Source organism: Nycticebus coucang, chromosome 8 (genome assembly GCF_027406575.1).
Source record: "Nycticebus coucang isolate mNycCou1 chromosome 8, mNycCou1.pri, whole genome shotgun sequence".
NCBI classification, from domain to species: domain Eukaryota; kingdom Metazoa; phylum Chordata; class Mammalia; order Primates; family Lorisidae; genus Nycticebus; species Nycticebus coucang.
In genome coordinates this window covers 123613804-123640568 of record NC_069787.1, presented here as the reverse complement: position 1 = coordinate 123640568, position 26765 = coordinate 123613804, and the positions used below count along the sequence as shown (strand labels likewise).

The following is a 26765-nucleotide window of genomic DNA, read 5'->3' as shown; positions in this document are numbered from 1 at the left end:
TCCTGTAGGTTATGTATCATATCCCTGACTGAGCCTAAAGATATCAGATTAGCCAACTAGACTGCAAGGTGAGGGAAAGAAGCTTTTGACCAGCAGGAAGAATTCTGTGAATATTCGAACTAAGCATTTTGGAAATTATCTAATTAGGGATTAAAGTACTTTGTTTTTATCTGGAATATATATGACATCTCTTAACTTATTCAGCTCAACAAACAAGTGAACAAACACCAACAAAGCCAGTACAATCTATATTTTTGTGGAAACACACCTGCTTTGTAATGGTCAAAAAAAATTAGAAAACATGCGCTGGGTGAAAGATTTTACCAGTGATCTCTCAGAGGGCACACTCATAGTGCACACCTACACAGACGTAATACATAAGCAAACTGACCTGAAATACCAGTCACCCGACTAGTATAAGTGTTGGGTCACCATTTTTCAGCTTGTTACCTTTTACAAATGTATCTATAGGCATGCATTCTTAATCAGCGAAAATGATTTGATCGTTGTCATCCTCAGCTACTGAGAGTTTCTGGCACTCTGGGAAAGAGCACACTCCTGCCTTTGGGCCATCACTGCTGACTGAGCCTCCTCTGAAGAATGGCAGCCAGTCCCTGTCTGGTCTCATTTACTGCAGAGGCTCCAACCCTGGGAGGACGTGGCTGGAGGACCACAGGTAAGCCTGAGCTGCCCACCCTCTTGGGTGTATCTGGGGTTGAGGAAGTGGTGGGTCTTGACCCTCGGTGCAGGCTGGGGACTTTGATTCCTTTCTCAGAGTTCAGTCTTGTCAGGCTTCTCTCTCTGCAATGACCCACTGCAGCCACAGGGGAGGTCAGGCTGCCCTTGCTGAGGGCACACGGCGATGGTGGCAGCCCTCCGCTGAGCCTCCCGAGCCTCAGGAGCTGCTCCCTGGCTTGACTCAATGCCTCCGTCAGCTCAAAGCGTTCTTCACACTCTCTACGCACTGTTTCCTGAAGAAAAGTGTTCTGAAAAGAGAAGGGGAAAAGCAGTGCAGCCTTAAATAGTGTATGTAAGTGGAGAGTTAGGACAGAAACCGAGAACTGAACTGGAAATCAGAGGTCTGATATTTGATTGCCTCTATGAGTCTCTACCACGTGGAACAGACAAGTCAAAAACGCAAAGTATTTGTGAAGGTGGAAAGAACTTGAAGACAGCATTTCATTCAATTCTTGTGGTTTGTGGCAGAGGAATCAAGACCTGGAGAGTCTGAGTGACCTGTCCAGGGTCACCTAGATGGTGGGGGGGCTGGGGACAGAACCTGGCCTTGTAGTGCCTGCTACATTAGCATTTTACCTTCTCTGCCTCCTTTCTCAGACACTGATGCCTAACAGCTAACCTCTGTAGAGTCATGAAATATGTTATTTTATAGTAAAAGCACTGTGATATATATGATAAACAGGTGAAACTCCTTGAATGATAAGATTGAAAGAATAACAATATAACGGCTGTATCATTTAAACAATAATGTTACTTATCTCATGCTTTCTCAATGGAACTCAAAGAGACCTATCATTTGCCATTCTGTAAGATGATATCCCAAAATAAAGAACACCTGCTTTTAACTGCATTCAGCATTTGTCAGGTTACTAGTGGCTGTAGTGGACATAGCCCCTGCCCTCACCAAGTTTGAACAGAACTGCCTTTTATGCTAATAGCATCTGGATCCAGGGTGGAAACTGTGGGGTTTAAGATAAAGAACTTTTTAATAGACCTTTCTGGAGGGCAGTGGAATCTCACTTGGTGGGGGATATACTGGAGCAAATTTAAGCTTCAAATGTGTGACTGGACCAGAGATCATTAAGGCTCTTTAAAATTCTAAGAGTCTACATTTCTAGTTGACGAGTTACCCATCTTTCAACTATGGGGTTCATCAAAATTACTCAAAGGCCCACGGTAAAAATTAGGTCTTGGATTGCCCCAGTGTCCTGATGTTTATGTTTGCAGGATGTCAAAAAAGAGGTTGAAAAGTAAACAATTCGAAGTGGGTGCTAATAAGTAAACGTGATTTAAAAGGTTATGTCACAGAATTCATCAACTCTGAATGAATTTCCTTCAGGGTAGCTTGTTTATAAAAACGGCCAAGGCATTTCTGACTCTCAGTGGAAGAATCCTTGCTAGGGGCTGACTGGCTACTCTGCCGTCAGTGGAGCTAAATAACAAAGCTCTAGAGAAAGGAGCATCTTCCTGGCTTTGCGTTTCTTGTGATCATGGACCAGAACTCTATTCAATCCCAAGTGTGGTAATCAAAATCGAGGAATATGGAGCAATTCCAGATTAACCAGTTACACAGTAATTTTCTATGAAATCAGCTGCATATCTGGGGCAAACAAAGCCTCATCTTTTACATATGCTGTTTACATACCTACATGATTCAGATAACATCTGAATTAACCACTTGCTTCCAGTCACTTTTGTTTTTGAGAAGAATTGGAGAGCAAGGATGGTGTTTGCAGCTTCATCACCTAGTTCTCATTAAATCTACCGGAAACACTCGCTGAAAAGATGGAGGGGCAGGATCATAGGGGAAGAGTAGTATGGTGCCACGTCAGGTGGCATCCCATTTACTGCTCCCAACAATCATATTTGACAAAGAGAGACAGTGAAGCTCAGCCTGGCTCTGTAACTGGCTGAGAGCAACCCAGTTCTGAAGTGGTGGAGCCCTGCCCACCTCCAGAGCCCTGCCGCATGCTGTCTACACCTAAATTAGTTACCTAATTCATTACATCAACCACACTAGGGCGCCTGTGGCCCAGTGAGTAGGGCGCCGCCCCATATACCCAGGGTAGTGGGTTCAATCCGGCCTCGGCCAAACTGCAAAAAAATAGCCAGGCGTTGTGGCGGCGTCTGTAGTCCCAGCTACCTGGGAGGCTGAAGCAAGAGAATCGCCTAAGCCCAAGAGCTAGAGATTGCTGTGAGCTGTGACACCACAGCACTCTACTGAGGGTGATAAGGTGAGACTCTGTCTCAAAAAAAAAAAGTAAAAGAAATCATAAAAAACAGTAAGACATTTTTATCTGGTTTTGCCTAGGTTTTCTAAACTCTATTAATCATAACCGTCTTTTAAGAGGGGAAAAATCCAATGTATTATTTTTATTGTCTACTAGTAGTAAGTTGGCAAAATGCATTGAAGTGAGTTATTTCAGTGGTTTTCAATAAGTTAGTATAAAAATACCCTTGATTAAGAAGGGTATTTTTCTTATTTTATGAGGAAGCTTATTTTATTTGAATATGTAAAAAAAAAATGGATACCAATGAACATTGAGGCTAACAGACAACATTGAGGCTAACAGACTGGTGACATGAATAATGGGCACAATAGTATGGACGGATGTGGAGGATGTGATGACAAGAGTGTTCGTGAATGAAGAATAAAAATCAATTTACTAAAATTAAATCAATCTCAGAGGAAAGGAGCAGCGCTCTACAGAAAACACCCATAAAGTGAGTCACGTAAAAGCTATTTCAGGCAAGTGACACTCCACTACAGAAGAACGTGAGAAGAACAGGAATCAAAAGATGTCCTCACAGCAAATGCACTGGGAACCAAGTGCCAGCAGACTCAGGCTGAGCGTTTCCCATGCTCTAGACCAGGCCTGAAATGTCACCAATGACCAACATGGTTTCTACACCCTACCTGGACATATTCCAGGGTGGATGTGCAGCCAGCCGGCTGGGCAGGGGAGGGCTGCTGACCAGTCTGGGGCCCCCTGCTCTGGAACTCATCCTTCTTCAAGGCTATTCGCTTTCAGGACGAAGGACTAACTCTCTCTGTTCTATTATTTCCCAAACCTGGAGAATCTCTAAATTGAAAACAGGTTCCTTCTATTTTTTTCTGTGCCAAAATCTTAGGTGGATCTCATAATATCTTCATATCTTCTGCCACCAGTACCTACTTCTTTCTCTAAAATCAAGATTATAACAGTTTTGTCCAACAGGCAGCTTAGATGTTATAATTTATTCAATCATGGGGTGAAAAAACTGGAAACACAACACAGCGAGTTCAGGGGACTGCTGTTTCGCGGGGGAGTGTGACAGGGCATGACTGGAGGACATTTAGATGTGTCTGGACTCAGTAGACAGAGTAGTGGAAAATTCCACCATACATGAAAGGGATCATCCCCTCGTGGTTAGATTGTTTTCAGCAATTTAGGCAAGAGAAGAATTAAGTTGTTGCAGAATTTTAGTATGTTTTCATTGAGCAACCTGGAAAAATGTACAAGCTGGGATATGTTCAGTAAGATCGAAAATCTTGCATAGCATTCTACATTTTAGATAAAATTATCTTTGGTTATATTTTAGCATGGTAAAAATTGCACTGGATTGCAAATAAACTGGAAGTCACAATGAAAAGGAAGGCATGAGCCCGGTGAAGAAGGTGTCATGGGGTTTTCAGGCAAAGTGAGCAGCGAGTACAAATGCCTGGAGGTGAGAAGGGGAGAGGCACAGCCTGGAACAAAATATGGCTTCATATGACTCAGGGGCAAGGGCAGGAGGTGAGGAGAGAGCAGAACTCAGGGTGGAAAGAGCAGGATCAAATCAAGAGGGAATTTAGCAACATGTTAATACCAGATTACAACTTAATTCTGAAGTCGTGAAGTCACTGGAAGGGTTATTTCAAGCAGGGGCTGGCATGATCACATCCGCACGAAAGGAAGGTCCCTTTGCCAGCTCTGTGGAAATCAGCCTAGAGTTGGGCAGAATGGGAGGCAGGGAGGACGTAGAAGCCTAAGGTTTTCTTTCTTTCTTTTTTTTTTTTTTTGAGACATTGTCTCACTTTGTCACCCTCAATAGAGTGCAGTAGCATCACAGCTCACAGCAACCTCCAGCTCTTGGGCTTAGGTAATTCTCTTGCCTCAGCCTCCCGAGTACCTGGGACTACAGGTGTTCACCACAACGCCCGGCTATTTTTTTGTTGCAGTTTGGCTGGGGCTAGGTTCGGACTTGCCACTCTCAGTATATGGGGCTGGCACCTTACCCACTGAACCACAGATGCCGCCCAAGCCTGAGGTTTTCATGAAGGAGGTAACCTACCCTCGGTCAGGGTGGTCTAGAGGAGGGAGGTCTAGCTCTTAGATCCTTAAACTACACCAACTGGTGGCAAGCATTATCTACAGCTATCTCTCTAGCATTTTCAGTGAAGGCCACTTTGAATAGGCTTAAAATATGGCTTAATTGCACTCCCACTGAGTAGGTAAATGTCAAAATGAAAATACAAATTAGCTCACCATCTGTTTGAAACTTGTATTTTAAAAAATGGCCAATTTCTCCCACTCTTTGCAGTGTAAGAGTGGTTTATTTTTATGTTTGTTTTCATTTTTATCCTCAGAGACAGCCGGGTTGCTTTCAATTCCAAAAACAGTGGAAGGAATGAGAGCAGGCTTTACTGGGTAACTTGATTGTTCTGAAGGTGAGAATCCTGTCTGTGATGGGAATTAGCTGTATTTGGCATAATTTGGGGAAATACGCCAGGAAAGCAAATCCTCAGCGAATAATAGGCACAGATGGGTGGCTTTGTTCATGCTTCGTACCCAGCAAGGTTTGAAGCCCATCGTGGAAGGATCAGACCTCACAGTTCCTGGAACCCTGACTGGAAGTGTCCCAGGGAACATGTGAGTAGAGGGCTGATGTGGAAGGAAATTCTGTGGAAAAGGTGTAGAAGCCTTTTAGAAAGGCTTTTAGAAAGATAAGTAGGAGTTAGCAAAGGATGTGCACAGCCTTCATTCGAAGGCTTCTGTTTAAGTAATCCGATCAGCCCAGAACACTGCAGGGCAGTAGAAAAAAGCAGTAGAAACTGCCTTGTGGTAAGACAGGAAGGAGAACCTGAGGAAATGTCTAGGAAAGAAGTAAGGTGGATGTCAGGTTGGTTGTTTTCAAAATTATATTTCCATGCTTGCAAACATAACAAAACCAACGATGGCAGATACATCAAAGCAAGTTATAGAAACAGAAAGCAATAATCCCTCAGGCTGATATTCTCCAAGAGCAGAATTTCAGGGTAGGGAGGAAGAGCCCATGTATTCAGGATTGACTTTTGTAACTCAACAATCCAGCTTCGACTGAGGTTTAATTAATATTAATTGAACACACACAATATGGCTTGCCTGCCTGCCTGCCTTCCTTCCTTCCTTCCTTCTTTCTTTCTTTCTTTTCAACAGAGCCTCACGTGTCACCCTTGGTAGAGTGTTATGGCATCACAGCTCACAGCAACCTCATACTCTTGGGCCTAAGCCAGTGGTTCTCAACCTTCCTAATGCCACAGCACTTTAATACAGTTCCTGTATGTCGACTTGCCTCAGCCTCCCAAATAGCTGGGACTACAGGCACCCGCCACAATGCCCAGCTATTTTTTTGCTGTAGTTGTCATTGTTTGGCAGGCCTGGGCCGGGTTCAAACTTGCCAGCTCCAGTGTATGTGGCTGGCGTTCTAGCGGCTCAGCTACAGGTGCTGAGCCTATGGCTCTGTTTCTTGTCATTCGGTCCATTTTCTGGCATCCCCCTCCATCCTGGAGACTCCCCCTCTGAGCACCCTTCTGCCCCAAGGCTAAGGCCCTCAGGTTCTCAGTTCACTAGTCCTCCTGCCAACCAAGTCTGGGAATAGTCCCTGGCCCCTAAAAGCTTTCCTCATCCTGCCCTGCTCCCTGTGGGCCCAGAGGTTAGAGAACCTCCCTTTACTGCCTTACTCTCTGGAAAAGATACAGACGCTCTAATTTATTATGTCCCAAAGTTGAAAACCAATCACTCATTTAGTAATTTACTAACCAGTACTTGGGTTTCTCCATTCTCATAGATGGAACTATTAAAGAAGTGTATGCCTTTTTCTCTCTATTGATTAAATATGTAAATATAATAAATGCACATCTTAAAACTAAGCAAATCCCTCTTGTAAATAAGCTATCAATGCCTGAAAATATCCTATATTCTAATATTTAATCTTAGAGGTTATATAAATTCATCCTTGCCAGATTAATAAACTTTCTTATATAAATAGGGTTTCTTTATTTCTTTTTCTAAAAAAGTAGATTTTACATTGGAAAACTATGCAAAAACATCAAAAAAGTTTCAAATCATCTATAATTGCCGTATTTTTAAAAAGTATGTAAGAAGTGAAACTCCTGCCTATCTCCTCCTCTCCCCAGGGGCAGCCTGTTAATGGTTTGGAGGCAAATCCTTCCTTGACTTTTTCCTATTATTTGTAACCCTAAAGAGATACATATGTACAGTCCTTTTACGTTTTTTAAACAAAAACAGGTCCAAGACGCCAAAAGATGGTCAGGCGAACCAATAGAAACAACAAAAATAGCTGTTACAATCAAAGCAAACACAGATCAACATTCCTTTAGCCCCACTTTTGACATCCAAAAAGCTCTGAAAAGAAACAAAATTGTAACATTGCATTTGGTGATAAAATCTGGCCTGATAATTCTATTATTTAGTTATGCCATGTAGTATGAACATTCACATGTTTATTGCAGAATACTAATGTCATCACATGGGGGCACTGGCCTAGGTCTCTAGAGGATATAAGTACTATACTAAATTGTTTTTTGTTTTTTTTTTGAGACAGAGGGTCACTATGTCCCCCTTGGTAGATTGCCCTGGTGTCACGGCTCACAGTAACCTCAAACTCCCTGGCTTATGCGATTCTCTTGCCTAAGCCTCCCAAGTAGCTGGGATGATAGGCGCCTGCCACAATGCCCGGCTATTTTCTGTTGCAGTTGTCATTGTTGTTTAGCTGGCCTTGGCCAGGTTCAAACCCTCCAGCCCAAGTGTATGTGTCCGGCACTGTAACCACTGTGTTCCTGGCGCCGAGCCATATATACTAACGTTCTAAACTTCAACCTACTTTGAATTCCACACATACCTGAACCCAAAGTTCTCAGCTAAGGGACAGTGGACCCGTAGATGCCACATGTTCCCGTTTTTAAATACTGCACTTCCTTTGGAGTCTTCGCTAGAATTCTCTTCCGATTGTCTTCCTACTTCCCTAGAATTTGTTTGTCACTCTTGCTAGATTCTCCTCCTCTTCCTGGCTTCTAAAATCTGGTGCCCCTGTTCTCAGTTCTCTGCTCGGTTACCTCATTCCCTGGGTGGTCTCAGCCTCAGGGCTTAAGTATCAGCTACACATAGATGTCTCCAAAATCAATGCCTGCAGCTGGCCTTCCCCGGGGACACAGTGCCGAGTCAACACCTTCATTTGGATCTCTAATAGGCATGTCAAGATTTACATGTCTCAAATAAAAGCCTTGATATTTCTCCTCCATTGTATTCCTTTCCCAGAATTTCCCACCTCAGTAAATGGTACTTTCACTCACTTAGTAGCTGAGATTTCAAACTTTGGACTTATCCTTGACTCCTCTTATGCTTTTATATCATCTAATCCATAAGCAACTCCTGTTGCTTTTATATCTATTTAATTTAATTTTACTTATTTAATTTTTTTTAACTGAGCCCATTCTTCTACAGAAATTCTACCTTTAAAATAGATTCTGAAATTTGGTCACTTCTCACCTCCTTCACATTATGACCATTAATGCTTGTCTAGACCTCACCAAAGCCTTACGACAGGGCTCCTTGCTTTCACGTTTGCCATTTCGACCTACATTTTATGCAGAAGTCAGAGTTATCCTCTACAAGTAAGTCAGAGCATGTCACTTCTCTGTTCAGAATTCCTAGGTGGCTTTCCACCACACTTAGAAAAAAATCCAAAGTCCTTAACATAGGCTACCAAGACTCCATGGGAGCTGGGCCCTGCAAGCTGATCTCTCTCACTGTTCTCTCTAAGTCGCAGGGATGCTTGCTGACTTCCCTGTGCTTCCTTTCTTGAAGGTTCCCAGGATACTCCTAGCTGCAGGGTCTTTCAACTATTCCTTGGCCTGGAATGTTCTTTCCCTCACTTTAGGTCTGCTTGACTATTATTTCCTGAGTCCTCTGACAAGCCCATGTAATACGCACCCCTTCTTCAGAAGTAACCTTCACCCAACTTAATTTTTTCTTAGCATCTATTAAAAAAAAAACAACAACAACAGAACTGTAAATGAACATCTACACAACTGCGGTGGGAGCATACATTCGCATCAATACCTGGGCTTGCTCCTGGGACTTTGTGGCTTCATGAACGACCTCTCTTCACATTCAGACTTGAGGACTAGACGGAAGAGCCAGGTGCCTGTTACTAATGTTTAAGCTAGAATTGGCTTTGTCTTCATGTTTTTATTTCTCATAATTAAAAAAAAAAATCTCATTAAGGTTCATATTCTGCTGTTTATTTACTTATAGCTTTCCTGATTTTCTTCTATATCCTTGGCCTTTATCCTTGACTCTGCTGCCTTCTCTACCAAGTCCTTTTTATACTTTATTTCTTTCTATTATTTTAAATTTTTAAAAATTCAAGTCATACATTACACATAGTTAAAAAGTAAAACAGTACTATAAAACTTAACAATGAAAAAAAGCATTCCTTTACACTTCCAAGTCCTGTCTCCCAGGAAAAACCATTTTCAATTTTAAAGCTGTTTCTTCTGATATTTACTTCCATGTTTCAAAATAACATCATTATACAGCTATCTCGTGGTTTTCAATTCTGAATATTACCTATTGATATCGTGGAATGGAAGACAAGGACTTAGCTTTCTAAACCAATTCCTGACACATGCTTCTCCTTCCCCATCCTCATGTTTCTATCACAAGGTTTGGCCAAATCTACGTCCTCCTTTATGTAATCATATGAATGCATGCACACGTGAGTCATGCAAGGAACCATGATTACGTTTTCTTTCTTGCACAGCTTCCTTCTAGAATTATTGTCTTGTTATTTATCTTCTTAGATTTCTAGGTGTTGATTTCACCCAACTCACAGAAGTGTAAATATCCAATGAACATGTTCAAACCTTCCATGTAAGCTCTCAGCTTCTCTTTGCTCTTGGGGGCATACCTATAAGAACCCCCCATTCTTCTGCTCAACTTGGCCTGGCTGTTCTGTAAACCCGATGCACTGCTGTAATCCTAGCACTCCCTCCTCCCACCACCCTGGGGATTCTTTCCACCTCTCTCCCGCTGGAACCCTTATTTCCCAACTCCTGTGTCTTCTCCATTCTTAGTTGCTCCCTCATTGTGGTGTCCTACCTTCTCCAACAGCTTCTTGAGAAAGGCTGCAAGGGAAGTATTATTTTTGAGAACTCTAATTCTGCAGATATCCTTATTAGACACTTATACTCGATGGGTCATTTGGTAGGATATAAAATTCTAGGCAGGAAATAATTTCCCGTTGGAATTTGACATACATTATCTTCTATTTTTTATGGTTATTAGGGATTCTAAAACCATTTTGGTTCCTGATCCTTCCCGTTCCCTCTCCAGAAGCTTTTAAGTACTTTCATTTCTCCTCAGGGTACTGACATTTCAGGATGAAGTGCCTTGATGGGTTACTTTGCCTTCAGTCCTTGGAAATGTCCTTGAATTAGTTCCGCATAGTTTCTTCCCTTTTATTTTCCCTGTTCTCTCTTTTTGGAACTTCTATTTATTCTGGCTCGATCTTTTGTTTTCTCCTCTACATCTCTGCTTTTTTCTTCTAATTTCTGGGAGAGTTCTCATTTTTATCATTTATCTCAATTATCTTCTTTTCTTCCCCCCTACTTCAGTTCTTACATTTACATACTCATCCTTTTTTGTCATAGTCACTTGTTCAAGTTTAATGGATACAATGGATCTCTTTTCTCTCCAAAGGTATTAATTATACCTTTAGTCCCAGAAGCTCTTTTTTGCTCACTGCACTGTTCTGTACCTGCTTTTTCTAGGTTCTTTTTGCTTGTTTGTTTCTGGTTTCAGTCCTTCATATCAGACAGTTCCTCAAATATTTGATAATCCTTCGCTACTCATGTTTAAAAATGAGTCCTCAGAATGTTACCAGGAGCTCTACGTGCCCCCTGGCTTATTGGCTGGCATACTTCTGAGTAGGCAGATTCAATATGGAGATAGCCGTTTCATCGGGATCCCCAGCTGTCAGTGCCAACAGTTCTTTTCTGTCAGGTAGCTCATTTCTCAAGAGAGGGCTCTTCCAGTTCTGTGGCTATTAATATATAAGTCTGGTTGCTCAGACATATGTGAAAGGCTCTGGGAGGTCTCACCGTTTAATGTACACGCTTTACATCTAACTTTTGCTTCATCCCATACTCTGACGCCTTTCATGCTCAGGTGCAGTACCTCTTTCATTCATTTTTGCTCAAGAGTGAACCTCTGGTATTCCGCCAAGATGGTGCATAAGGGCTGCTTGGGGATTGGGAGGACATTTGAGGGTCCTATTTGCTCCCTTTATAATCTTTCAAACCGTCCTGTTTTCAGCCTCGCTCTTCTGTCCTTTCAGAGATACAGGCATGACTTGGAGATATTGCAACTTCAGATCACTGGAATAAAGTAAAATTCACAATAAAGTGAGTCACACAACATTTTTGGTTTTCCGGTGCATAGAAAAGTTATGTTTGCACTGTACTGCAGCCTATAAGTGTGTAACAGCATTATGTCTAAAAAACCAATATTCATACCTTAATTAAAAATACTTTATTGCTAATAAATGCTAACAATCATTCTAAACCTTTCTGCTGGTGGGATCTTGCCTCCATGTTGATGGCTGACTGATCAGGGTAGTGGTTGTTGAGGTTGGGGTGGTTGTGATGATTTCTTAAAACAAGACAACAGTGATGTTCTCAGCATCAATTGACTCTTCTTTTCATAAAGATTTCTCTATAGCATGCCATGCTATTTGGCTATCTTACCCACAGTAGAACTTTCAAAATTGGAATCCATCCTCTCAAACTGTTCCTTTATTGACTTAAGTTGATATAATCTTCTAAATCCTTTCCTGTCATTTCGACAATGTTCATAGCATCTTCACCAGGAGTAGATTCCATTTTAAGAAACTGTTTTCTTTGCTCATCCATAACAAGCAACTCCTAATCTGTTCAAGTTTTGTCACAAGATTGCAGCAGTTCAGTAACATCTTCAGCCTCCACTTCTAACTCCAGTCCTCTTCTTGTTTCCACTAAATCTGCAGCTATTTCTACCACTCAAATCTTGAACCTATCAAAGACATCCAGGAGGACTGGAATCAACTTCTTCCAAACTTTTGTTAATGTTCATCTTTTGACCTCCTCCTATGAATCACAAATGTTCCTAATGACATCTAGAATGGTGAATCCTTTCCAGAAGATTTTCAATTTACTTTGCCCAGGTCCATTAGAAGAATTACTATCAGCAGCAATAGCCTTATGAAACGTAGTTATTAAATAATAAGACTTCAAAGTCAAAATTACACTTTGATGCTTAGGCTGCGAAATGGATGTTGTATTAGCTGGTGTGAACACAACACGGATCTCCTCGTATACCTCCATCAGAGTTCTTGGGTGACCAAGTATATTGTTAATAAACAGTAATATTTGGAAAGGAATCTTTTTTTCTTAGCAGTAGTTCTCAACAAGGGGCTTCAAATAGTAACCTATACTGGAAACAGATGTGCTTTATTGTTCCATTTATGGCATATAGGCAGAGTAGATTTAGCATAATTCTTAGGGGTCTTAGGACTTCCAGAAAGGTAAAATGAGCATCAACTTCAATTTAAAGTTATCAGCTGCATTAGCCCCTAATAAGAGAGTCAGCCTGTTCTTTGAAGCACTGAAGACAGACATTGACTTTTCATCACTAGCTATGACAGTCCTAGATGACATCTTCCAATATAAGGCTGTTTCATCTACATTGACAATTAGTCATTCAGTGCAGCCAACTTCATCAGTGATCTTAGCTAGGTCTGGGTAACATGCTGCAGCTTCTATTGACATATCAGAATTTGCTGCTTCACTTTGAAGTTCTATGTTATGGAGATAGCGTCTCTGCTAACCTCACGAACCAGCCTCTGCTAGCTTCAAACTTCCCTTCAGTGGCTTCCTCACTTCTGTCAGCCTTCAGAGAATTGAAGAGAGCAAGGTCCTTGCTGTGGATGAGGCTGTGGCTTGGGGGAATATTGTGGCTAATTTGATCTTCCATCCACACCAAACGTTCTCAGTATAAGCAATATAGATGTTTTACTTTCTTGTCATTCATGTGTTCACTGGAGTAGCATTTTTAATTTCCATAACTTCCCCTTTGCATTCACAGCTTGGCTAACTGCTTCACACAGGGGGCGTGGCCTGTGGCCCGTGTCAGTCACTGCTTCACACAGGGGGCGTGGCCTGTGGCCCGCGTCAGCTTTCTCCATGCCTTCCTCTCTAAGCTAAATCATGTCTAGCTTTTGATTTAAAGTGAGAAATGTGTTGGGTGGCACCTGTGGCTCAGTGAGTAGGGCGCCGGTCCCATATGCCGGAGGTGGCGGGTTCAAACCCAGCCCCGGCCAAAAAAAAAAAAAAAAAAAAAAAAGTGAGAAATGTGTGATTCTTTCTTTAACTTGAACACTTAGAGGCCATAATAGAGTTAATAAACTGGCCTAATTTCTCTATTTTTGTGTTTTAGCAAGTAGGGAGGCCTGAGGAAAGATAGTGATGGGGGAATGGCTGGTTTATCTAGCAGTTAGAACACACACATTTGTCAGTTAAGTTTGCTGTCTTATATGGGCACCGTTCTTGGTGCCTTCCCAAAATGACATCAATAACACCAAAGATTGTTGGTCACAGACTGACACAACAGATATAATAATAATTAAAAAGTTTAAAAAATTGCAAGAATTACCAAAATGTGACATGCGACGTGAAGGGAGGCACATGTTGGAAATATGCCACTGATAGACCTGTTCAATGCAGGTTTGCCACAAACCTGAAATTCGTAAAAAACACAATATCTGCCAAGTACAATAAAACAAAGCAGAATAAAGTAAGCGAGGCCTGTGTCTGGGTTCTCCGGTGCCTGAGCGCTCCGGTGTTCTGGGCCCACCCCATCCGCACCCCTCGCAGGCACTGGGTTTCCCCATTGATACACTGCAAAGTCAGTTACTCTCGGCCTCCTTTTCCCAAAACTTTGTGAACATTTTTTTTTCATGTAGTGTCAATGCCTATCTTGTTCTTTGGGTCCTCATGGACTTACTTTTTATTAATTTATTGTCATTTTAGTCACAATGGGATGAAGTCGAGAGAAACATGTATGCAATTCTCCATATTTAACTAAGAGTATTATTTTCAGTTTTTGAGCTCCATTCATGTTCACTATCTGCCTATAGAAACTGTGGAATTTAAAACTTTCTGCCCCCCCTTTTTGCCTTATCTATGGTGTTAAAACAACAAAATACTGAACTCTCTGTGCTGATTTTCCTTCAGTGGTGTATGTGAGCTGTTCATATGAATTTACCACATTCTTCTTCTGGATCACAACGAGGTCCCTAACAGGGGGCCACCCTGAGTTGACCAAACACAGAACTAGTAGGAAAGAAAACTGCAGTCGAGAAGAACGTGACCGTTTTGATTTGGTTGTGATGATCCGGGGCTGTTCTAACATATTAACTTTCGCTTCTGACTTCCGACTTCCTTCTATTTTTCTTCCTCCTTCCTTCTTTTCTTTTCTTTCTTTCCTTTCTTTTTTAATGTTATAATTTTCTTTAATGTGTCTTTTCACCAGCAAAAATTTTCAGAGGCTCTTTTGTTCACATTTACATTTCCCAACAGTTTTATTTTCCATTTTCTCTCCTCTTGTCGACCTGCCCCTCTTGTTGCTCTGCCCGTGACCCTTGCTGATTTTGTGGATGACCCCATAATTCCTGCTCCACTTTTAGAAAGTACATTTTGGCCTTAGAGGCTTTGCCTTTCCTCTTATCCTGAGAACCTTCCTCATACAATTAAAAACAAAGGCCACCCACTCTTTGGCCTCTTGAAAGAGAATAGGGCTTTCCTTCCCTTAATTAGCCTCCTTATTAGACCATTAATTTATTTTCATTCTAACAGAAGTTTATTCTCTACTTAAATGCACCTTTATTTCTCCAGAATCTGAGAAATTTCAAGTGTCTGGCATGCACGATCAAAAACGGTGGTGCTTTTATTTTACATGCTGCAGCCTCTATTTTTTCTGGCTCATAAATCCTATTCCTTTTATTGGCTTATTTCTTGTTTTTATAAGCATATTCTGAATGTTGGCATGCTTTGCCAAAGAAGCAGCCTTAATTATTTACTCTTATTTAACTTTAAGGTGATATTTTGGTAACTTCTAGTGGAAAATTCAGTCTTCCCTCCCTACCTCCACCAAAGGAAGTTGCTCCTCAAGTACGTCCTTAATTAGCTTTTCTTTACGTCTGAGATAATCCTTTTCTCATATCTAGTAATGATCCATGATCATTTATATATATACCAACCCAATGTCTTAAATCTTTCAGTCCACATTAAAAAAAAAAAAAAATTCAAATTGGTTTCCTTTCACAACTAATGAGCAGGAAGATTTCCACACGGAGCTCCTCTAGTTTGATTAAAAAAAAAAATCCACTTCTCACTTTTAGTCTAGTTTCTCTGGCTGAGATGACATCCAGAAGCCTGGTGATCAGAAGCCTTTAAAATGGCCCTCAGTGAGCCTTCCCCTTCTGACACTTACTGTCCTACAGTCCTTTCACTGGGGAGCGGTTGGACTTGTTAGCTCATTTGTAACGACTGAAAAACAGCAGCAGCAATGGTGTGTCACTTCTGAGACTAGGTCACAAAATGACTGTGACTTCTGTCTTGGCACCGTCTCTCTTGTTCTTGGTCACTTGCTCACCCTAAGGGAAGCCAACTAACATACTACAGCTCAGCTATGGAGTCAGGCATGTGGCAAAGAGCGGAAGGAAGCCTCTGGCCACTAGTCTACGAGGAAATCCTGCCAGCAACCTGGAAGCCCGTCCCCCCAGCAGAACCTTTAGATGAGATGCCAATCTCAGGGGACACCCTGACATCAACCTCCTGAAAGGCCTTGAGCCAGAGGCACCTACCCAAGCTGTGTTCAGATTTCTGACTCACCGAAACTGAGATAATAAATGCTTGTTGTATGAGGTCACTAACCTTGAAGGTAATTTGTCACACAGCAATAGATAATAATGGGCTCTTCAGGCACATTTTCTAGCTTTTAGTCTATGCTTTTTATATGATTAATTTCTATTTAGATCATTCTTTCCCCTGGATGTTAATTTAATTACTCATAAACGATTCTCTTTAAATTCCTCTTTGAGAGCTGAAGTAGCAGCTGCCTCTCTTATTCATAATTATGTCGCCAGTGCTGCCTAGCACCGTGCTGGCACCTTGACGGATGCTAGTATAGAATTACTGAATTTGACCCTTCTCTTTTTTCCTATTTGACCTAGTTCATACATTACTCCTTACTTTCCATATTGTCATTTCTTTGGGGATTTAAGAGTTAGAAAACCTGCAGGTCTAGGTGTCTGGACCTTTCCCTCCTTTAACCTGCTGTCCCTCCTCTCCAGCTCCAGCATCGCCTCTCTCTTTGTGGGGTTTCTCCGGTGGAGCTGAGCTCATGTGCACTCTCCCTCCCCACTCCTGCCTGAACTGGGGATGTGGCTCCCTTTACTGGGGAGGCTGCTGTGTTCCAACAGGAGACAATTATTTGACCCCCTGGGCATCTGGAGGAGTAAGGAGTATGTTGATTGTTTGTTTTGTTTTCATTTTAAAAGCAAAACCCCAGTGGAGGTCCAGAGTGTTAAGCCTGAGGTCATCTGGAAATTTAGAAGCATGATAATAAGAATTCAAGATTCCTGAAAGGGGAAATATCACGGGTGGAGATTCAAATTTGAATCTTAGCTCCACCAAGCTATGTTGTGACCTTATGGAAATCATTCAATCTTCTTCAGTCACTTCCTCATCTATAAATGCAAATAATTTCTACTTTATAGGGTGGTCTTTGGCATTATTCTTGATCCAGCTTCTGTCCACTTCATATTATATCTGCTATTTATAACACCTTTGCAATAGGTTCACTTTGTAATTATGACATACACTTTCTGTTTTGGTTGGTAATTTAAATAGAGCAAGAACATATTTAATTGTTAACAACAAATATTACTACTAGCATTGTCCTTTTGTTCCTTTGTTAAGGTGTCGATAAAACCAGCAAAAATATTACATCTTACTAACATTCAGAATCTTCCTCCATTTGTCTTTATTTGCTATGCTGTCATAAATGGGATCAAATATTCTAATGTGACACAACATTGGTGATTAGAAAACAGATTAATTGTTCTACTATTTCCAACCTGCTTAGCAATTCTGAAATAAGACTTTGTTTGAAAAAAAGTTTGCAAATCAAGGTAAGTCTACTCCAGTTTAAATATAAACACTGCTGAAATAATCACACGTATGAGAGAAAGAAGACCAGTGCATGTAAGTTACCTTGTAAGTTTAGGTTGTCTGGTAAAATCCTGAAGTAAAATCATATTTAAAATATATTGTCCAAATACTTTTTGAACTTAAGCAGTTTTAGTGCTTTAAAACTTTTGGTGCTCTCAAAGTTTCTTTGGCAAAGATTCAATGCTAAAACAAATAACACTTAAACATATAAAGACTCCCAGTCTTAGAAATCTTAAAATAGTGATTTGTAACACAGAACTGGCACTAAGGAAACCTTAGAGATGAGTAGCTCAATGTATTCATCCTACGGATACGGAAGCCAGGTCCGGAGAGGTGAAGGGACTACCTAGTTAAGGACATAGCAAGGACGTGATCTCAGGTCCCTGACTAACAGTCCAGGAATCTCCCTGACACCAAGCTGGTTTTCATGTTTTTGTTTGTTGAAAGAACGCATGCTCGTCTACTAAGTGCACAGGCACCAGCATCTGTTTCCTACCTCTTCCTGGGCCTGGTTGAACTGCCGGATCAGCTGTGTTTGAGCCAGCATTACTCTGGCCAGTTCATCTGACTTCTGCTTCATTTCCTTCCTCAAGTCTTCTGAAACTGAATCATTACTGTCAATTTCCTTCTTCAGGCGAGATTCAAATTCTGCAACCATATTTTTAAGGTTTTCTATTTCTTTTTCCTTTGACTCAGATTCTTCAGTGTATCGAATATGGGATTCATGGAGTTTTTCTTCAAGAGTGGTCACTTCCAGCCTTAGATCTCTTGTAGCACCTGTGATTAAGTCAGATATCTGTAAGATAAATCTCAAGTTAGTTTGTAGGCAGTAGGTTTTAGGTAACCACAGAGTTCCTAAGGTTTTTAAGAAGTTTATTCTAATTAATTAGTATACTCTTCTGATCAGACGAAAATAAATGCTATGATATACTAGTATGCAGACCTTCAAGATTTTCTTTTAAAAGCTAAGACTTGGGCAGCGTCAGGCGGCGCCTGTGGCTCAGTCTGTAAGGCGCCGGCCCCATATACCGAGGGTGACGGGTTCAAACCCGGCCCCAGCCAAACTGCAACCAAAAAATAGCCGGGCGTTGTGGCGGGTGCCTGTAGTCCCAGCTACTCGGGCTGAGGCAAGAGAATCGCTTAAGCCCAGGAGTTGGAGGTTGCTGTGAGCTGTGTGATGCCATGGCACTTTACCAAGGGCAACAAAGTGAGACTCTGTCTCAAAAAAAAGGAAAAGTTAAGAGTCAAACTTTTTTTTTTGAGAAAGAGTCTCACTCAGTTGCTCTGGGGTTGAGTACCGTGGCAGCATAGCTCACAGCAACCTCAAACTCTTAGGCTCAAGAGATCCTCTTGGCTCAGCCTCCTGAGTAACTGGGACTACAGGCACCTGCTACAATGCCTGGCTAGTTTTTCTATTTTTAATTAAAGATGAGGTCTCGCTTTGCTCAGACTGGTCTGGAACTCCCGAGCTCAGGCAATCCACCTGCTGTGGCCTCCCAGAGCCCAAGACTAAAACTTTTACTGTTCCACCTGAAATGCTATCAACATTAATTACCCTTGGAAATATCAAAACCATCAAAACCAGCTATACTGAGCTATGAGGGACAGCTCAAGTGTTAACAAGTAGATCAGAGGCCTGTCTGGAACTAACTAGGTTGGTTTTGGGATCTTGAAACGCCTAATGTTTGGGGTGTAAGGAGAGAACACAACAGTCCTACCGTAATCACACCCTACTGATTAGTTTTCCTTTGATGTGAATTTTTTTCTCTCTTGTACATGTATGTCATGGCTGGAGGTACCCCAGATGCTACACTTTCTAGAAAAGCATTGCCTGTGGTGGCACCTGTGGCTCAGTCGGTAAGGCGCCGGCCCCATATACCCAGGGTGGTGGGTTCAAACCCGGCCCCAGCCGAACTGCAACAAAAAAAAGTAGCTGGGCGTTGTGGCGGGCACCTGTAGTCCCAGCTACTCGGGAGGCTGAGGCAAGAGAATTGCTTAAGCCCAGGAGTTGGAGGTTGCTGTGAGCTATGTGATGCCATGGCACTCTACCGAGGGTGATAAAGTGAAACTCTGTCTCTACAAAAAAAAAAAAAAAAGAAAAGCATTGCCTGACAGAACTTCTGTGATGACGGAAACCTTCTGTGTTATCTGGTATAGTAGCTACTAGCTGTATCCTGGCTATTGACAGTGGTATGCTGGTAAATATTTAACAACTGAATCTCAAAGAAAAAAAAAAAAAGAGCCAGATTTGTATCTAATTTCCATGGTGCAAATATTCTCACTATGGTTAACAACATGATATTTTGATCCCTAAGTTGGGAAGAGGTGCACACAAAGGCTCTCAAAAGCCAGTTCTGGCCACTGAGCATTTAAAATGTGGCTAATGTAACTAAGGAACTGATTTTAACTTTTAATTAATTTTAATTAATTTATTTGACATTTAAGTAGCTACATTTGGCTGCCATACTAGTGCAATTCTAGAGAATAGCAGAATACTGTGAAAACACAGTGCTTTTCAAGGCGGTATCTTGAGATAAATAAATGAGGAAATAACTTGGAGAAGCTTTTTCTCATAGCATGAGAGTCTTTACAAGGGAAAAGATTGCTTGTTTTCTTTCTCCTTAAAAACAAAGAACAAAAACAAGAAACAAACAAAAAGGAGCAGAGTTGCTCTGATGAAATATATCCTCATTATTTATGCTACAAATATTATCATATTATAAATATTAGTACAAGAAAATAACCCACAAAAAATCTGGAAGACATTCTTTGACCAAAGTTCCAAGGACTTTGTGAACTATTACTCAAAAAAGAATTATGTATCCAAATTTGTTTCAAATGTTGAGTTTATGTAAGGAATAACTTTTGTGAGAAATCTATTCAGAAGTAGTAAATTTATTCCATTATCTTCAATTAATCAAGGAGGGAAGAGGGCCATTGCTATGTCGGACACTGCTTTTTGTCACCCCGAGGAGAGCTGATAATGAAATAGAGCAAGGTTATCCTTGGGAGAGGAGGATCACATAGTCACAAATATGTTTTGATTTTTTTAAAAGAGAGCCAACACTTAAAAGTCAGGAGATTTCACTTACAAAATCTGGATTTATGATTTCTTTTGAGAAACTGTAATATCTGGCTAGTTCTGGCCTGCCTGTCTAAATTCCCGCGCCTATGGGATCCTGAGCCACACAGGACTGCAAAAGCAGTCACAAAATGAGAGGAAGAAGGGGTGGGGGACAGACACAGTAGATCCTGGGGCACCAGGGCCAGGACCCACCTAGGGGAGATGGAAGCTGAGGAGAACTTAGGCTCCAAGCTCCATTGTCCCAATAGGATTTCACTTGAAAAACACAAATTTAAAGATAAAATTCTTGACCTAATGGCCAATAAACATGAAAAAATGCTCAACATCTCTAACCATCAGAGAAATGCAAATCAAAACCACAATGAGGTACTCACCAAGTAACTCCAGTGAGAATGGCATTTATCAAAAAGTCGCAAACAACAAATGTTGGTATGAATGTGGGGAGAGATGAACCCTTAAATCCTGCCAGAACTAAAAGTAGACCTGCCATTTGATCACTATTGGGCGTTTACCCAAAGGGAAAGAAATCCTCTTATCACAAAGACACGTGTACTAGAATGTTTATAGCAGCACAATTAATAATCACAAAGATGTGGAACCAACCCAAGTGCCCATCAATACATGAGTGGATTAATAAAATGTGCCATGTGTGTACCGTGGAATACTAATCGGCCATTAAAAGAATAGCCAAGTAATACCTTTTCTAATAACCTGGATGGAATTGGAGACCATTCTTCCAAGCAAAGTATCACAAAAATGGAAAAACAAACACCACATGTGCTCACTATTAAATCGGAAGTAATTGATCAACACCTGCGTGCTCATATCGGAGTAAAACTCAAGGTGGGAGCAGGGAAGAGAGGGGTAAATTCATACCCAACGGGTACACTGCACATTATCCAGGTGGTGGGCACACTTATAACCTTGACTCAAACTATACAAAAGCAATTCATGTACACCAAAATGTTTGTACAATCATAATAATTCTGAAATTTAAGAAAGGATTTCAAGGCAGCATCTGCAGAGTGTGAAATGTAAAGCTTGAGGCCTGAGTGTGGGTCCCTGCACAGTGGTGTACTATTGAAATGGCTGCACCATTATCTCCTGTATACAAAGATAGAGGCCATTAGATCTCACTAGATGCTTAACTAACATGGACTCTTACTGAATTTATCCAAAATATGATTTCCTCACTGCTTCTTCACTAATACACACACACACACACACACAACTTCTCAAGTCCTATAAAAACACAGAAACCTTAATAAAACTTTATATTATATTTAGAACACACCGTTTAAGAAATGAAGGTGTGATTACATTTTTAAAATATTTCTCTTTATTAAAATGTTTAGAATTAAAAATATTGCAATGAAAGGGGATATGCTTTAGTTGTTGGGAAATTTTTAATTATGTAAAATACCTCATTACCTGTTAATGTTAGATATTTGGGGCATTTGAATATCTAGCCATGAAAATTATTAGCCTTGTAATTTATGCTGTTTCCAGATTATTTTAGTAGAAAACAATCCAGGTGTGTGTAGCTGGATTGTGTGCATGCCTAATTCTCTCAGTTACCCAAACTGGGGACAGTCACCTGCTTTACTTCTATGGCCAAGACTAAGGTCTGGTGACATGAGAGGGGCTCTAAACCCTGCAGTGCTCTTAGCGGACACAGTCAGCACCTGCACTTTCAAGCTCATTAGATAACCACGAGCGCCATCACTACAAACCTTCGTTTGCAGTTCCTCTTGATCGCGTTTATACTTTTGGATTATTTTTTCGTGTTTTTCTTTTTCAATATCAAGTTCCAGTTTTGCTTCTTCCCTAAAGAGAACAGCTTGCTCCTCAAAGTCCGCTAGATGTTGGGCTCTTTCCTTGGCGAGTTCAGCTTCAATCTAGAAGACAGCATTTAACACACACACTAAAACATTTTGCCTTGAAAGAAATACAGTAAGCTCATTTCCAACTAATTCTTAAAAAATTTTAGCATTACATTTTTAATTTGACTATTTACAAAATTCTAGTATTAAAGAAACTGAATTAGAACTTGGACCAAATCTTCTAACACCTTCTAAGACCTTTTAAGATCTGAAAAATTAATAAAGAAGTTAGAACTATGTATTTGACAGTTTTCAGGGGAAAAAAAGCCTAGTCATCTGTTCATTTATACTATAAACTCAGTCTTTGCCAGTAACTCATAAGAGCAAATTAAAAAACAAAACAAAACAGATTTTGAGGCGCTTAGACTAAGTTCCACTGAGAATTCAGAGGGATACAAAGTATAAAGGTTGATTATTCAAATGGCCTTTTCTTGATGGAGGTCACAGAAAGTTTTGGAGTCACAGACTGTCATTTTAATGTGACCAAGGCTGGAAAGATGGTTAAAGGGATACAATAGTGATGCCTGTACCGATGGTCCCTTGCTTAAAATGTTTTGACCTTTGATTTTTTTACTTTATGATGGTGGGAAAGCAATGCATATTCAGTAAAAGTTGTACTTTGAATTTTAATCTTCTCCCAGGGCACAGGCAGGACACACAATACCTCTCGGGATGCTGGGCAGCGGCGGCAAGCTGCAGCCCTAGTCAGCACGCCAGCATGAGGGCAAACACCCCATGTTCCACGGCGTACGTACTGTACTGCCTGCATTTTGAGGGCACTGTGTTTTGTTTTTGTATCCCATCATGTCTACAAAATGCCCATTTTTGATTTACAGTATCTTCAACTTTCTCTGGTTTCACTGACAGGTAACCTCATAAGTCAGAGAGGGTCTCTAGCCATATTTTGATTCAAAATCACAGCGCTGGAAGGGGCCTTAGAAATCCCCCACACCAATTTCTCATGCTTGCGTGAATTGTGGCAAGAGTAAAGGAGGTCTTTGGATGCAGATGAAGCTGAGTTTAAATCCCAGCTCTAAATTCTGGCTTTGCCACTTGCTGAGTGATCTTAAATTTGTGACCATAACCTCTCCCACTGGGGTTATCAAATTTTCCCTTAGGGGTTGCAATGAGGATTAAATGAGGTAAAGCCTAGGTATAAAGCTCTAGCACGAGCAGAAATTCTATAGTCAGTGGAGATTACTTCCAGGGTCTGATCTTTCAGTCTGTACTACGAATCTTTATGAAATGACCATCTGCTGTGCGCCTCATACTTCCAGACACCATAATTCACTACTTTCCCAGCAGGCATTTCCATTTTCAGACAGTGCTAAGCATGAAGCAGGTTTTCCTGTCATTGAGCCAACATCTCTTTCCGTGTATTTTTTAACCACTGGTGTGGGCTCTGCCTACTGAAGGAAGAGAGAGAACAAATCTACCATTAACTGGACTCATTCACTCCGGGGAGTTCATCTGGTGAGATTAGAGTAAGGATCCCAGTGACAGGCTGACTCTGGATTTACACTGTACTGTGAATGTAAACATTTCCCCGAAGAGGGGAAAATGCCAGCTAAATTGGGGAAAACTGTCAATCCTGATCACATGTGGTTCAGGCCACCAAGAAAAGGAAAGAGGTCAACCTGAATTTCTCAAGGGGGCACTGACACCAGGGTGTCAGGGTGCCAGGACACAAAAATATTTCTAAGAAGTTTATAGACACCCTTTAAATTAAATAAATTGTAGACAGAAGACTAAGCTCAGTAAAGGTCAATTGGTTTTATTGTCCTGGGTATAGTAATGTAGCATTTGCCCCAGGCAATGTGAATATGTTTATATGGTATTCAATGCAAGGAGTTATTCAGGCTGTCTCAAAATAAATTCTAGATAGTCTGGGTAAAAGACTACTGATATCTCTTAGGAAAATTATAGAATTATTTGGATGGGCTATTCTCAGACTGCTAAAGACAAGGAAAGCTTCAGGGCTACCCAGAAAATGATATGAGGCTACAGGTGGAGTGGAAGGGCACCCAGATGTTTCTGGTGCACTGTATAGCTCAGTGTGTTTATCTTCCCATGTAACCTGTCTCTAAATGCATCTACAGAGCCACAGATAAGGACATGGGCTTGGAATTTATTTAGTTTAAAAATATTTGGGTGAGGGCGGCACCTGTGGCTCAGTGAGTAGGGCGCTGGCCCCATATACCGAGAGTGGCAAGTTCAAACCTGACCCTAGCCAAACTGCAACAACAAAAAACAATAATTAAAAAGATAAAAAATAGCTAGGTGTTGTGGCAGGCGCCTGTATTCCCAGCTACTCGGGAGGCTGAGGCAAGAGAATCGCCTAAGCCCAAGAGCTGGAGGTTGCTGTGAGCTGTGACTCCATGGCACTCTACCAAGGGCAACAAAGTTGAGACTGTCTCTAAAAAAAAAAAAACTATATATATATATGTGAAGGGCTCAACTACAACTTGAACTTTACCTTAGAACTGAAAACAATGTGACCTAAACATTTGTACTATCATATTAATCTGAAATAAAAAATTAAATAAATAAAAATATTTTGGGATTTTCCAGATAACGTTTGGTCAATGATTTCTAATTTAATTCCATTATGGTCAGAGAAAAGCCTTTGTATGATATGAATCCTTTTAAATTTATTCAGACTTATTTATAACCCCAAATATGGTCTATTTTGGTAAATCATTTTTGTTATTATTATTAAATCACAGCTGTGTACATTAATGCAATCATGGGGCACCATACACTGGTTTTATAGACCATTTGACATATTTTCATCACACTGGTTAACATAGCCTCCCTGGCATTTTCTTAGTTATTATGTTGAGACATTTACATTCTACATTTAGTAAGTTTCACATGTACCCTTGTAAGATGCACTGCAGGTGTGATCCCACCAATCACCCTCCCTCCGCCCATCCTCCCTCCTCCCCTGCTCTCCCTCTATTTTAGTAAATCTTTCATGTGCACTTGAGAAGCACATGTATTCTGTTAAGTGAAGAATTCTACAAGTATCAGTTAGGTCAAATTTGTTAACAGTATTCAATATATTATCTCGTTAAAATAAATTATTCTACTTTCTGTAGTATATATCCTTACCAGTATTTTGGCTATTTTTATATCAATTAATGAGAAAGGGATGTTGATATCTCAGACTCCAATCATGACTTTACTTCTCTTTGCAGTTCTATCAGATTTTGCTCCATGTACTTTTAAGTTTTGATTTTTGTTGGGTTTTGTTTGTTTGTTGGTTTGTTTTGTTTTTTGAGACAGAGCCTCAAGCTGTTGCCCTGGGTAGAGTGCTATGGTGCCACAGCTCACAGTAACTTCCAACTCCCAGGCTCAAGCAATTCTCCTGCCTCTGCCTCCCAAGTAGCTGGGACTACAGGTGCCCACCACAATGCCCAACTATTTTTTGGTTGCAGCTGTCATTGTTATTTGGCGGGCCCGGGCTGGATTCGAACCCCCAGCTAAGGCGTATGTGGCTGGCGCCTTAGCCGCTTGAGCCACAGGCGCTGAGCCCTTAACTTCTGTTATTAAGTGAATAAACATTTAGGGTTATTATGTACTTCTGATGAACTGACTGCATTATCATTTTGAAATGACCTTCTTTATCCCTGGTGATATTTTAAATATTCTTATTCAGTGGCTCATGCCTGTAATCCTAGCACTCTGGGAGGCTGAGGCAGGTGGATTGCCTGAACTCATGGGTTCGAGACCAGCCTGAGCAAGATCTAGACACCTGTCTCTAAAAATAGCTGGGTGTTGTGGTGGAAGCCTGTAGGCTCAGCTACTTGGGAGGCTGAGGCAAGAGAATCACTTGAGCCCAAGAGTTTGGGGTTGCTGTGAGCTATGATACCATAGCACTCTACTGGGGTGACAAACAAAAAAAAATCTGATTTCTTTGATCTGAAATCTATTTTTGTCTGGTAGTAATACAGCTACTTCAGCTTTCTTTTGATTTGTGTTAGCCTGTTATTTCTTTTTCCATCTTTTAACCTATTTGTATTTTTATATTAAAGTTGCATTTCCTCAGAACCTCTGGAGGTTCTAGCGGGAGGGCACAGCTACTCATATATTCCTCACTGATGAACAGTCTTCCTCTATCAGGAAAGGTGGTCTTGTTCCACCCATCATGCACCGTCAGGAGGGACCCAGGTAGAGTAGTGAGGAAGGAATGGGACATCCCACCGGGCCAGCCAGATCTGCCAAATCAACCCTGGCAATAAATGGGGTGACAGGTGCAGCCGGATCGCCCTCACATCGTAAGGTGCATTTCTTACAGGTAACATACAGTAGGTTCTTATATTTTTTGCCAACGTGAAACATTCCTTTATAGCTAATATCCCTTTTTAATGGGAATATTTAGATTAGGGCTTAGCAACTGTGGCCCACAGATTAAATTCAGCTGTGACCATTTATTTATATATTGTCAATGGCTGTTTTATGTTATAATAGCAGAGTTGAATGG

At 41.0% G+C, this 26765-nt stretch overlaps 1 protein-coding gene across 1 annotated transcript in view; it reads right to left on the bottom strand.

Moving 5' to 3' along the window:
• Positions 1 to 527: 527 nt before the first annotated feature.
• Positions 528 to 26765, bottom strand: part of LEKR1 (leucine, glutamate and lysine rich 1) — a 198848-nt gene continuing 172610 nt past the window's right edge. The window contains exons 10-12 of the mRNA XM_053600166.1: positions 22130 to 22294; positions 17808 to 18107; positions 528 to 986 (exon numbers count right to left, since the gene is read on the bottom strand). Coding sequence (XP_053456141.1) covers positions 573 to 986; positions 17808 to 18107; positions 22130 to 22294 — 879 coding nt within the window. The 3' untranslated portion in view covers positions 528 to 572. The remainder of the gene's footprint in view (positions 987 to 17807; positions 18108 to 22129; positions 22295 to 26765) is intronic.